General features: G+C 45.0%; 1 protein-coding gene across 1 annotated transcript in view; it reads right to left on the minus strand.

Moving 5' to 3' along the window:
• Positions 1-12,513: 12,513 nt before the first annotated feature.
• LOC123356431 (scavenger receptor cysteine-rich type 1 protein M130-like) overlaps positions 12,514-14,059 on the minus strand; it is a 42,578-nt gene continuing 41,032 nt past the window's right edge. Inside the window, exon 15 of the mRNA XM_044999686.1 lies at positions 12,514-12,873. Within this exon, the coding sequence (XP_044855621.1) occupies positions 12,749-12,873 (125 nt within the window). The 3' untranslated portion in view covers positions 12,514-12,748. The remainder of the gene's footprint in view (positions 12,874-14,059) is intronic.

The following is a 14,059-nucleotide window of genomic DNA, read 5'->3' on the forward strand; positions in this document are numbered from 1 at the left end:
AAAGCAGATTGTGAAGAACTTCAAAAAGATCTCACAAAACTAAGTGATTGGGCAACAAAATGGCAAATGAAATTTAATGTGGATAAATGTAAAGTAATGCACATTGGAAAAAAATAACCCCAACTATACATACAACATGATGGGGGCTAATTTAGCTACAACGAGTCAGGAAAAAGATCTTGGAGTTATCGTGGATAGTTCTCTGAAGATGTCCACGCAGTGTGCAGAGGCGGTCAAAAAAGCAAACAGGATGTTAGGAATCATTAAAAAGGGGATAGAGAATAAGACTGAGAATATATTATTGCCCTTATATAAATCCATGGTACGCCCACATCTCGAATACTGTGTACAGATGTGGTCTCCTCACCTCAAAAAAGATATTCTAGCACTAGAAAAGGTTCAGAAAAGAGCAACTAAAATGATTAGGGGTTTAGAGAGGGTCCCATATGAGGAAAGATTAAAGAGGCTAGGACTCTTCAGTTTGGAAAAGAGAAGACTAAGGGGGGACATGATAGAGGTATATAAAATCATGAGTGATGTTGAGAAAGTGGATAAGGAAAAGTTATTTACTTATTCCCATAATACAAGAACTAGGGGTCACCAAATGAAATTAATAGGCAGCAGGTTTAAAACAAATAAAAGGAAGTTCTTCTTCACGCAGCGCACAGTCAACTTGTGGAACTCCTTACCTGAGGAGGTTGTGAAGGCTAGGACTATAACAATTTTTAAAAGGGGACTGGATAAATTCATGGTGGCTAAGTCCATAAATGGCTATTAGCCAGGATGGGTAAGAATGGTGTCCCTAGCCTCTGTTCGTCAGAGGATGGAGATGGATGGCAGGAGAGAGATCACTTGATCGTTGCCTTTTAGGTTCACTCCCTCAGGGGCACCTGGCATTGGCCACTGTCGGTAGACAGATACTGGGCTAGATGGACCTTTGGTCTGACCCGGTACGGCCTTTCTTATGTTCTTATGTTCTTATGACCTGGGGTTATTTAGTCTGCAGAAGAGAAGAGTGAGGGGAGATTTGATAGCAGCCTTCAACTACCTAAAGAGGGGTTTCAAAGAGGATGGAGCTAGGTTTTTCTCAGTGGTGGTAAATGACAGAACAAGGAGCAATGATCTCAAGTTGCAGTATGAGAGGTCTAGGTTGGATATTAGGAAACACTATTTCACTAGTAGGGTGGTGAAGCACTGGAATGGGTTACTTAGGGAAGTGGTAGGATCTCCCTCCTTAGAGAGTTTTGATGCCCGGCTTGACAAAGCCCTGGCTGCGATGATTTAGTTGGTGTTGGTCCTGCTTTGAGCAGAGAAATGGACTAGATGACCTCCTGACGTCTCTTCCAACCCTAATATTCTATGATTTTATGATTTGCAAAGCTGATCAAATTACTCCTTACAACTGTGGAAGTCTGATTTCCAAAGGGTATGGAAAGCGGATTTCTCTCCATCAAGTATCACTTCCTGTCCGCTTTCACTGCTGCTCTTAGTGGGCCAGATCCTGACCCTCACTTCCGCTTCTTTGCACTGTTGCAAAGCAGCTACTGGCAAGTATGGGAATAGGAGGATTATGATGTTGATGTAAGGCTACCTTTGCCCAATTCTGCATTCCATGGGTACTGCATCCAGTGGTGCTTCATCAGACCCAAGGCTCGGGCCCCATATTTTATTTAGCAGCCTCAGATGATGGGGTTCTATAGTAGAGTTTTTATTATGCATTAGCTATTTAGCAAATTGTGATGGTTTTGTTCACCATTAAAGCTGGCAAGTACTGTAGTGTGTGGAGTGGCTGGGCTGTGATTTCTTAGCCAGATGTTGAGAATTCATTGCATGAGTGAGTTATGGAAATGGTAAATGAATAATTAGGGTGCTTGCATCATTCCAGAAGGAAAACATTTTTTTGATGAAAATAAAGATCCATCTCCAAGCATTTCTAGCCTCCATTTGTAAGATACAGCCTGCCCTGATCGCCCCTTCTTCAGTACAGCATCTGTCAGTTTACATGGGCAACATAATCAGAGTACTCCAGAGAGCTAAGTGGAGGAGAACTAGGGAAGGGCAAATATGCCATCCCTCTTATCATTTTTCTTAACATATAGGCATTCTCATATAGGCAGCATATAGGCATGTCTCACCTGTAAGCATTATCATTTATAGTGACTGTGAATGTCACTGAGCTAAAGGCATCAACCTGTCCTCAAATGATCAAATCTTGGTCTCTCTCTGGGACTGTTTAATATTTGTGTGCAGTGCCCAGCCACAGCAGCTGATTTCTACTTTTTCTTCTAAATAGAACCGTTCTCCTTGTGGTTCAAGAATCATGTTTTCTACTTTTTCCTGATTTTTGCAATGTCTGCAGCTTTTGGTTTACCAGTTGCTGAAGCACCTCCTATTATGTGAAGACAATTAATGGCACCCATTGCATTTTCCTCAGGATGAAGATGAGAAACTCCAGGCAGACATCCTGGATACTCCTGCAGCCTGGGATGTCTGTAAAGAAATCTCTCCAGGCATGATGACCAATTTCAGCATCATTTAGAACAAGCCATCACTTCTTTTTAACAGCTACATTTCTTTCTGTCTCATCGTCTTTCTCCTGGCCTGTCCTTGGCCCTTTAGAGTAGAATCACTTTTTAAATAAAGCTCATGAAGATCCCCTGCCAGTACAGCAGGTATCTGGAGTAGACCATGGTCTTTGGCAAATCTAACCTGAATGCCCACAATCATGCAGTCCAAACCTTGACTTCTCTCCTCATTCTCTATATTTTCTATTACGTGCCTAAGAGTTTAATCTTTTTGGATATTTTTTTCATATGACCACACCTGGTTCTTAATTTGCATTACCTCATTTCCCATACTCCCTTTTGCACAGGCCATCACCCTGGTGCCCAGTAACCCCAGTCTGAAACAGGAAGCCTTGGGTACCCTCTGAGGCATCAAGCAATCTCTCAGCAAAGAGACAGACCATAAGCAAGCCCCTGTCTTTAGAGAGTAATATTTCTTATATGACTTTGGTCATGTAAAATGTTATATAAACGCAACTGTTCTACCTCTCCAGCGCATCATCAAAGATCTACAACCTATCCTGAAAGATGATCCCTCACTCTCACAGATCTTGGGAGACAGACCTGTCCTCACTTACAGACAGCCCCGCAACCTGAAGCAAATACTCTCCAGCAACCGCATACCATACAACATAAACACTAACCCAGGAACCTATTCTTGCAACAAAGCCCGATGCCAGCTCTGTCCACATATCTATTCAAGTGACACCATCATAGGACCTAATCACATCAGCCACGCCATCAGGGGCTTGTTCACTTGCACATCTACCAACATGATATATGCCATCATGTGCCAGCAATGCCCCTCTGCCATATACATTGGCCAGAACGGACAGTCTCTATGCAAAAGAATAAATGGACACAAATCTGACATCAGGAATCATAACATCAGGAATCATAACATCAAAAACCAGTGGGAGAACACTTCAACCTCTCTAACCACTCAGTGACAGACTTGAAGGTGGCAGTTTTACAACAAAAAAACTTCAAAAACAGACTCCAAAGAGAGACTGCTGGACTTGAATTACCAGTAATATGCAAATTAGATACAATTAACTTAGGTTTGAACAGAGACTGGGAATGGTTGGGCCATTACACTAATTGAATCTATTTCCTCATGTTAAGTATCCTCACACCTTCTCTGGGTCATCTCGATTATCACTTCAAAAGTTTTTTTTTCTCCTGCTGATGATAGCTCATCTCAGTTGGTATGGCTACTTCCACCTTTTCATGTTCTCTGTATGTATAAATAGCTTCTTGCTGTATGCTCCAGTCTATGCATCCGTTGTAGTGGGCTGTAGCCTACGAAAGCTTATGCTCAAATAAATTTGTTAGTCGCTAAGGTACCACAAGTACTCTTGTTCTTTTTGTGGATGCAAAGTAACATGGCTGCTACTCTGAAACCTGTTCTACCTATCTAACTTCTCTCTGTCTCTCCCTAATCTATACTAATCTGTTTTCATATTTTGTAAATTCCAAGGCCAGAAGAGACCATTAGATCAACTAGCCTCACTTCCTGCATAACACCAACCAGATAATTTCATCCAGTTGCCCCTGCATTTACCCCAATAATTTGTGTCTGACTGAAGCACATCTTCCAAAAAGACACCCAGTCTTGATTTGAATACTCCAAGATACGGAGAATCCAAAGGCTCCTTTCAGCATGATATCTCAGTCCTTATACGTAAAACCATTTTCTATCAACATTTCTGCTTCTGTTGTTTAATAGCATGTGTTAGGATATAGATATTTAGGCCTGTCTGCAAATGCCTATACTTTAAGAATTTAGGTATATCTTTATCATTTGGCTAGTTGTAGAGGTATAAAAAAAGAATCAAAATCACTGTCTTCCTGTTTATAGGCCTTCTCTCACTATGATAGTTTAAGGCCGTGTTATTAGGCTGAGGTCTTTGGCTAAGCAGCAGAGGCAGCCATAAACTGGGAAGTGAACAGTCACATCCTCATATGCCAAACTAGTCACACTGAAATATGACAATCTGGGGCTGTTAGAAAGGTGATCCGATCTATCACCTCCAGAGAAAGGGAAGAGCCTAAAAAATGTAAAGAAAACTTAATTTGATAGCATCCTGTCTGGGAAGAACTCACTTATCAATAGCTGGGGTGTAAAATCCTCATTTCTGTGTTGTTCTATCACTGTAGTCTCCCTATTGGCGGAGGTCCCCAAGGGTTGGTCCTGGGGCCAGTTTTGTTGAATATCTTCATTAATGATCTCGAAGATGGTGTGGATTGCATCTCAGCAAGTTTTCAGATGACACTAAACTGGGAGGAGTGGTAGATATGCTGGAGGGTAGGGATAGGATACAGAGGGACCTAAGACAAATTAGAGGATTGGGCCAAAAGAAATCTGATGAGGTTCAACAAGGAAAAGTGCAGAGTCCTGCACTTAGGACAGAAGAATCCCATGCACTGCTACAGTGACTGCCAGGGGCAGGGACTAACTTTCATTTACTTACTTTGTTTAAGGTTTATAAAATGCATCTGTTGCCTGGTCTTGGGGGGCAGACACAGGAATCAGGAAAATAATTTTTTTATTAACAAATAATAATGCACTGACACTCTTGTCACAGCAGACAGACCTTCACAGACCCCACTAGCAGCATCTCAGGTAAAAGTGTGAGTAAACAGGGGGCCTGATTCTGTCCTGTGGGTCAGCAAATCAGGATTTAATCCCGACCAATGTGAGGAATCAGCCCCCAGACATCCAAATCCAGGAAAAGTGAGTGGGAGGATCTCAGATGTCATGAAGGGAGAGAGATGGGTCCAAACTACAGGGGGGATTATAGACCAACTCCTTGAATTGCACCATGCAATGAATGAGAAGCCAATTCAGACATCAGAGAACTGGTGTGCTATGGTCCCATGACCTACAACTCGAGTAAGAGAGAAGATAAACGTGGGTCTGCAGTGTGCCCATGTATAGCACAGGAAGGTAATGCAATTGGAAGATTACAGAGCCATGGAGAACTGTGCTGAGTCCACTTCACAGACTAATCATTCCAGTGATGTAGCTAAACTCAAATGGATAAAGGCACTTCTTGTCAGAGATGCTACCTGAGGATTTAGGAATCATAGAATCATAGAATCATAGAATCTCAGGGTTGAAAGGGACCTCAGGAGGTCATCTAGTCCAACCCCCTGCTCAGAGCAGGACCAAACCCAACTAAATCATCCCCGCCAGGGCTTTGTCAAGCCTGACCTTAAAAACCTCTAAGGAAGGAGATTCCACCACCTCCCTAGGTAACCCATTCCAGTGCTTCACCAACCTACTAGTGAAAAAGTTTTTCCTAATGTCCAACCTAAACCTCCCCCTCTGCAACTTGAGACCATTACTCCTTGTTCTGTCATCTTCTACCACTGAGAACAGTCTAGATCCATCCTCTTTGGAACCCCCTTTCAGGTATTTGAAAGCAGCTATCAAATCCCCCCTCATTCTTCTCTTCTGCAGACTAAACAATCCCAGTTCCCTCAGTCTCTTCTCATAAGTCATGTGCTCCAGCCCCCTAATCATTTTTGTTGCCCTCCGCTGGACTCTCTCCAATTTATCCACATCCTTCTTGTAGTGTGGGGCCCAAAACTGGACACAGTACTCCAAATGAGGCCTCACCAGTGCTGAATAGAGGGGAATGATCACTTCCCTCGATCTGCTGGAAATGCCCCTACTTATTCAACCCAAAATGCCATTAGCCTTCTTGGCAACAAGGGCACACTGTTGACTCATATTCAGCTTCTCATCCACCGTAACCCCTAGGTCCTTTTCTGCAGAACTGCTGCCCAGCCATTCGGTCCCTAGTCTGTAGCAGTGCATGGGATTCTTCTGTCCTAAGTGCAGGACTCTGCACTTGTCCTTGTTGAATCTCATCATATTTCTTTTGGCCCAATCCTCTAATTTGTCTAGGTCCCTCTGTATCCTATCCCTACCCTCCAGCGTATCAACCACTCCTCCCAGTTTAGTGTCATCTGCAAACTTGCTAAGGGTGCAGTCCACACCATCCTCCAGATCGTTAATGAAGATATTGAACAAAACCGGCCCCAGCACCGATCCTTGGGGCACTCCACTTGATACCAGCTGCCAACTAGACGTGGAACCCTTGATCACTACCCATTGAGCCCGACCATCTAGCCAGTTTTCTATCCACCTTACCGTCCATTCATCCAGCCCATACTTCTTTAACTTGCTGGCAAGAATACTGTGGGATGTTAGGAGTAACAAGAAGGGTTTCTTCAGGTATATTAGCAACAAGAAGAAAGTCAAGGAAAGTGTGGGCCCCTTGCTGAATGAGGGAGGGAACCTAGTGACAGAGGATGTGGAGAAAGCTAGTGTACTCAATGCTTTTTTTGCCTCTGTCTTCACAGACAAGGTCAGCTCCCAGCTCAAAAGCTTTGCTAAAGTCCAGAAATAGCACATCCACTGCTTTCCCCTCATCCACAGAGCCGGTTATCTCATCATAGAAGGCAATTAGGTTAGTCAGGCATGATTTGCCCTTGGTGAATCCATGCTGACTGTTCCTGATCACTTTCCCCTCCTTTAAGTGGTTCAGGATTGATTCCTTGAGGACCTGTTCCATGATTTTTCCAGGGACTGAGGTGAGACTGACTGGCCTGTAGTTCCCTGGATCTTCCTTCTTCCCTTTTTTAAAGATGGGCACTACATTAGCTTTTTTCCAGTCATCCGGGACCTCCTCCGATCGCCATGATTTTTCAAAGATAATGGCCAATGGCTCTGCAATCTCATCAGCCAACTCCTTTAGCACCCTCGGATGCAGCGCATCCGGACACATGGACTTGTGCTCGTCCAGCTTTTCTAAATAGTCCCGAACTACTTCTTTCTCCACAGAGAGCTGGTCACCTCCTCCCCTTACCGTGCTGCAGAGTGCAGCTGTCTGGGAGCTGACCTTGTCTGTGAAGACAGAGGCAAAAAAAGCATTGAGTACACTAGCTTTCTCCACATCCTCTGTCACTAGGTTCCCTCCCTCATTCAGCAAGGGGCCCACACTTTCCTTGACTTTCTTCTTGTTGCTAATATACCTGAAGAAACCCTTCTTGTTACTCCTAACATCTCCGGCTAGCTGCAACTCCAAGTGTGATTTGGCCTTCCTAATTTCACTCCTGCATGCCTGCAAGGAGTAGACTTGGGGACTGTAGAACGGTGACCCACTGGCTGGTGTGCCCTCACATGGCTGAGCATGGGGTAGCAGGCTCCCCTTCTTTGGCTTCCCCTTCTCCTGGCCTGTGGTCTGCTTTTTCTCATGACTCTGACCAAGTCACGTTCAGTCCCACCCCTTCCAGGGTAGCAGCGAGTCCCACAAACAATGGTCCATTGATTTCATGCCAGGTCTTTGGCCCCTGACTCTGGGCCCAGTGTTCCTTACACTCTTTGTCTGCACTAGTCCTTACCCCTTTTATCAGGGGTTTCATGCCACCTTCCTCGGTGCCCACTAGGGATCCCTGGCACTTCCTCTACTCTCGGTTCCAGTCAAGGGACTCTGTAGCAAACAGCTGGGGTCTGTTTCCTCAGACTTCTTGCTGCCTCCCTGGACTGCTTCTGACCTTGTCCTGTCTCTCGGACCTTTTCCACAGTCCCTGTGACAGGGGCCCTGTCTGGGCTCTGCAGCAGGATCAAAGTAAAAGCAGGTCAGTAAGAGGCATGTCAGCCATTCTCCTGCAGCACATGACCTCCATAGCTGCCTTTTTGAAATGCCTCAGCAATGATGTGAGTCTCAGTGGGGCAGTACAGTAAGATGTGTGACTAATGCCAGTTACATCCTAGGCAAGATGCAGGCCCCTGTCACCTGTGCTGGGCTTCTGCAGACCAAAGTCCAGTGTGGGTGCAATGAAAGTTTTATTTCAATTAGTTCTTGGTGTCCTCACTCTTCTGTGGGGGAATCATGGGATCGCACAACCACTGCTCATTCCAGCCCCTTGCTCTGTCCAACTATGAAGAGATTAGGAGGAGTTTGTCTACAAAAGAACCTCAGCCATGTTTTCTCTTTGTGCCCTCTGCACTCCCAACAGTCCCCGGCAGAGCGCCCCCTGCGGCTTGCCGCTCCAAGCACATGCTTGGCGTGCTGGTGCCTGGAGCCGCCCCTGGGGCAGACACCTAGCACTGCATCTCCACTCAGAGTTCAGGAATACTGAGCAGAGTTCCAGTCTGGCAATGAGTCTTGGGTGCTCCTGGTCATCTTTGGTGCCAGTGAACTTTCCCCAACAAACCCCTCTGGTGCCTTCTTTTGCTGCTCTCTGCAAAGCCACATAGAGCAACAACTTCCCCTGTCATAAACAGATAGTTAAGGGTTAATGTCTCTTTTACCTGTAAAGGGTTAAGAAGCTCAGTAAACCTGGCTGACACCTGACCAGAGGACCAATGAGGGGACAAGATACTTTCAAATCTTGGTGGAGGGAAGTCTTTGTTTGTGCTCTTTGTTTTGGGGGTTGTTCGCTCTTGGGACTAAGAGGGACCAGACATCAATCCAGGCTCTCCAAATCTTTCTGAATCAGTCTCTCATGTTTCAAACTTGTAAGTAATAGCCGGGCAAGGCATGTTAGTTTTATTTTTGTTTTCTCAACTTGTAAATGTTCCTTTTTTGCTGAGAGGATTTTACCTCTGTTTGCTGTAACTTTGAACCTAAGGCTAGAGGGGGTTACTCTGGGCTATATAAATCTGATTACCCTGTAAAGTATTTTCAATCTTGATTTTACAGAGATAATTTTTACCTTTCTTTCTTTAATTAACAGCTTTCTTTTTAAGAACCTGATTAATTTTTTCCTTGTGTTAAGATCCAAGAGGTTGGATCGGTGTTCACCAGGAACTTGGTGAAAAAGCCTCTCAAGGCTGCCCAGGGAGGGGAAGGTTTTGGGGGGACAGAAAGTGATCCAGACACTGAAATTTCTGGATGGTGGCAGTGTTACCAGATCTAAGCTAGTAATTAAGCTTAGAAGTGTCCATGCAGGTCCCCACATCTGTACCTAAAGTTCAGAGTGGGGGAGAAACCTTGACATCCCCACTTAGCTAAATACAGCCTCTTTCCTTATTCCCAATGCAAGGTCACACAGCCCCATATAGCTCTGGGCAACAGTGATAGTGGGTCCAGCTCTGGTTTTTTCTTCTCGGGGGATTGCTCCCTGGTAGGGTGCTCCTCCTGGCTCCTGTTCTGGGGTTTCTCCAGTCAGTCACTCTGTCCCTCCCAGGCTTCAGGCAGGTTCTCGGCTGCTTCACTATGTGATGGCCTGCTCACTGTAGTTCTCTTGTCTGGAGCTACAGACACACACACCCTGGTTTTAAAAGGGCCACATACAAGGTGTTAAAGGGATCACACTCTCTAAACCCCAAGGCGGTTACACATACAACACAACCATATCACATATACAGAGGCATTTTAACCTTCTCTTAGATATTCCCATAGAATATAATCTCTAATTCAAGGTCTCAGTTCATATATTCAACCAAGAGCCTCAGAGGTATTTAGGCCCCAGAGGATCTAAAAAAAAAATCACCTGAAAACTCTCTGTTCCACTTGCCAGGGGGCTACTTCAATCTGTCTTCACGAACAGAAGCTTGTAGCACATCATAAAACAAAGCCACCAATAACTGCCTGTAACCCTCCAAAATTCATATGTGCTTTTGCCCCTAGGGGAGGAGGGAGAATGAACCACACATGATGACAGAAAATAATGCCACTTAACTAAGGCCCTTTTCTGACATTTTGGGGTTTCATTCAGACCAGTAAGAAGTTGTGTCACTGCCTGTCCTGTAACCCTGGATGTCTCTGTCCTGTGCAGCTTTGGCTCAGGGCCCTGACACCAGCAGCCTGATCGCAGCACAGTGGCCTCACCCTGGCTTCCACCACCCTGTTTACTTCTTGGAGGGTGACACCAACGTCACCCTTCCAGTTCTGAGACTCCCAAAGTCATTTCCCCTGCAATGCCCAGTCCCTCTCACTGTACCCTCACAGAAATGATTGCATTCCCTGCCTCCACAGAGACAGAGTACACACAGAAGCCTGATAGTTTGGCTAAAACCCATGCTTCAACTTAATGCACAACTCTGAGACGTTTCTGTAATTAAACAAAAAAATGTTTATTAATAAGGGCATAAGTTGGAGTGATTACAAGTAACAGATAGGAAAGGTTACAAATAAAATAAAACATACTTTCAGGTGACTGAAATTTAATACTAGAAAGTTACAATCTTTGCCTGATCAGTTTCCTAACTTACATCAAGTCATCAGCATCCCTGGTCCCCCACACCACAGGACCCAACTGTCATAGGCTTGAAGGTGCTGTGACCTGTTGCCTGGGATGGATGACAAAACAACTTTTTGCCTCTGCTTATATCTTCTCAAAGTCCATTGACCCTGCTTCAAGAGGTAGGGAGGCTTTCTGGGAGTGTAGCCTCCATCCCCCATCAAGATGGTTAATTGGTCAATTCCCCCATGATGGCTTTGTCTACCTTGCTTGTAAATGTCCATTTCATTGTCTTAATTTACACTGGAGACACAGGCAAGCTGCAAAAACACATTCCTTTGTTTGAGAAAGGCAGCGCTTAGGCACAGTCTGCCTAACACATTTTAGAAATACATTTCCAGTACACATCTCTATTTCTTTATACCTGTACATACATCATGCCATTATATTAATGAGCAGCATGTTAGCAGTTTGCATAGAACATCTTACACAACACCTTTTAGATACAGATTATATGAGTGAATTCGGACAATGAGAGTGTCTGGCCTCATGAGAGTTCTGGTATGGTGTGCCCTCTCTCTACTGGCTCCCTGGATCACAGGATGGAGGCAGAATGAACACACATGATGAAAGACAATAATGTCACTTAATTAAGGGCCTTCATTTTAGGTTTTTATTTTGTTTGAAATTTCTGGGGAATGCCTCAGTGTTTATCTCAAAAATTAAAAAAGGGCGGAAAATCAGTAGAAAAAATTAACTTGGCAGTTTTCTGGGGAAATATCAGGGAAATATGACTCTCTTCTCCTAGGATTTTTTTTTGTCTATTTGTTTTTTAACTTTCAAGCCCCCCTCACCCTCTGTATGTTCTGAAATGTAAGCAGATACAGTTTTTTGTTTTCAACCCATTTTATCATATCATAACTACTTTTATTTTGCTTTGACTGCTGATGACAATCTGCACTATCTGTAAAGCTGGTATTCTGTATGTGGTGTGTGGTGGGTGTGGGATTGACACCAGTACATACACCACCACTCAAGTTGTTCCAGCGCTTTTGACCTGGCTTCCTACTCTGGAAGGAGAGATGGTGGCATGGTAACCTGGGTCATCCAGGTTACCAAGCTACCATTTCTCCTGGAGCAGGGAGATGAAGTCCCAGCGCATCTAAAATTTGGGTAAAAATTGTTAAAAACGGAATAACGATTTTTGTAAAACTCAGCAAATGTTCATTAAAAAATCAGTATAAACCAAAGATGAAGGTCCTTATACTTAATGCACCACTGAAAGATGCTCCAATGCTACAGTAATGGGCATGGTATATGAATTTGTATAGAGGAGAAGAGAAGAGGATGGGACGGGGGTATCTTTTAGCTGCTATCTAATTGTGTGTGTGCATTAAGGTTCCTATAAATAATGTCCATTTATCCTCCTGGATTTTAAAGGAAAGTCTGGAGTTTGGATGGCAAGTTAGGGCCATCTCTGGAGTTAGGATTATTCTGTTGCTGGGTTTTTAACCATTACCACACAAGGGACGGAATGTTCATTCTCCATCCAGCACCCTATTGAACAACCTGAGGTGACATTTTGCAATTATTATTTTTTGGTGGTTCAGACTCCATCTCACTCTCTTACGATCCCTTATGCACCTTGTGAGAGAAGCATCGTTCCTGGAATAAACTTTTTAAAAGGATTCAGTATGAAAAAGCAAAAATTCATGATGAAGAAAATATTAGGAATAAAAAAGCAGGACAAGTTCCAGGCAATCTGATCAATGAGATATTACAGGGAAAGTCACAGACCTTGTCTCAGTCACACTTATATTTCTTGCAACTACATAAAAGCCCAATATAAAAGGTGACTGAACTAGATCCATGACAGGAACTATCTCTGATGTCCCCATGCCCAGTTAGCATTTAAGAGAGAAAGAGTCTAATCATACAGCATTTACATCCTCACATGATATTTGATTGGAACTCAGTGATTCTTATATTGATGTCTCAGGGATGCCAGCTTCAACGTCATCATAACCTGGGTCTCCAGGAGGCGGGAATGGGCTGTCTCTCTCAGTCCCTAAGGCCCCCTCATTTCTCAGGGAGTGCAGATTCCAATCTGAAAATATCAAAGGAGGCACATTACAGCCAATATATCTATTCTACACTTGTGTGCACTCACCTAACATGGGTGAGCATCCTATAGTATGGGCTGTGAATTATCCCCTCTGTTCCTCTGATTGGGATTCTGCCAAGTTTAATCCATTCTGTTCCATAAAGAAAACAGCTGGGAGCAGATTCTCTCCATGCTGAGATCTGCCAGGTGCAGAAGTGTGGGAATGCCAGTGACTTGGTGACACCTCCTTGATGCTTCAGTAGGAGCTGCTCTAACTCCCGATGGCTGGCATAGTCCCTAAGGGGACATGTGCCAGGTGAGACCGGGTGGGGAGGAGCAGGGCAGGCCCCTACCCCAGGGGACATGCAAGAGCAAGGAACCCAAAAGGGGAGGATGTCATAGAGTTCATCCTGCCTGCACAATACATGGTTGCATGTTATTCTCATCAAGTACAATGAAATGCACATTTCATCCCAACCCACTTTCCTCTGAGGTGCAAAGTGGGAGCTCAGCCCTCAGCCTCAGACTGTGAGGTGCTCTGGTACAATTGGGTCCATATGCATTTTGAAGACAGTGATTTCAAACCTGAAGCCAGGCCACTAACTATCCCCATCACAGGGCCCTGTTCTTCCCATTACCATCCAAGGCACTGCCACCTTGTTTGGGCCCTGATCCTGCAAATCCATTAATGTAACTTTGCTGATCTGGCCAGTTCCACTGAAGTTGGCACTAGGGTGGGGCTTGCAGGGGCTATAGCCACCCCAAAATTTGTCTTAGCATCCCCATAGCCACCCCGTAGCAGCTGCCACTCTCCAGTCGACTAGCTCTGAAGGCAGAGTGGAGAGAGTGGTGGCTGCTGGCTGGGTGCCCAGCTCCAGCAGCAGCAGATAAGTAAGCCCGGGCCGGGTGCCGGGGTGCCCAACAGCAGCCCCCAGCCCATGTCCCTGCCTGCCAAGATGCATCATCCAGGGCAGGTGGACAGTCCGGGGCTCCTCACAGTGGCCTAGACTGACCTGCTCTGGCCCAGGCTCCTGGGCTCCGCCCCCAAAGGGCTCTGTTAGCCTGGAGCCAGGTCCCCCTTTTGGACAGTTTTATCAGCTGCAATCAGCCAGTGCCTGTCACTGCTTGGCTCTGGCTTCCAGCCTGCAACCTGGGCAGGGGGCAGGGCCACAGAATGAGGTGGGACCTA

The sequence above is a fragment of the Mauremys mutica genome, chromosome 1, assembly GCF_020497125.1.
Source record: "Mauremys mutica isolate MM-2020 ecotype Southern chromosome 1, ASM2049712v1, whole genome shotgun sequence".
In the NCBI taxonomy this organism is placed as follows: domain Eukaryota; kingdom Metazoa; phylum Chordata; order Testudines; family Geoemydidae; genus Mauremys; species Mauremys mutica.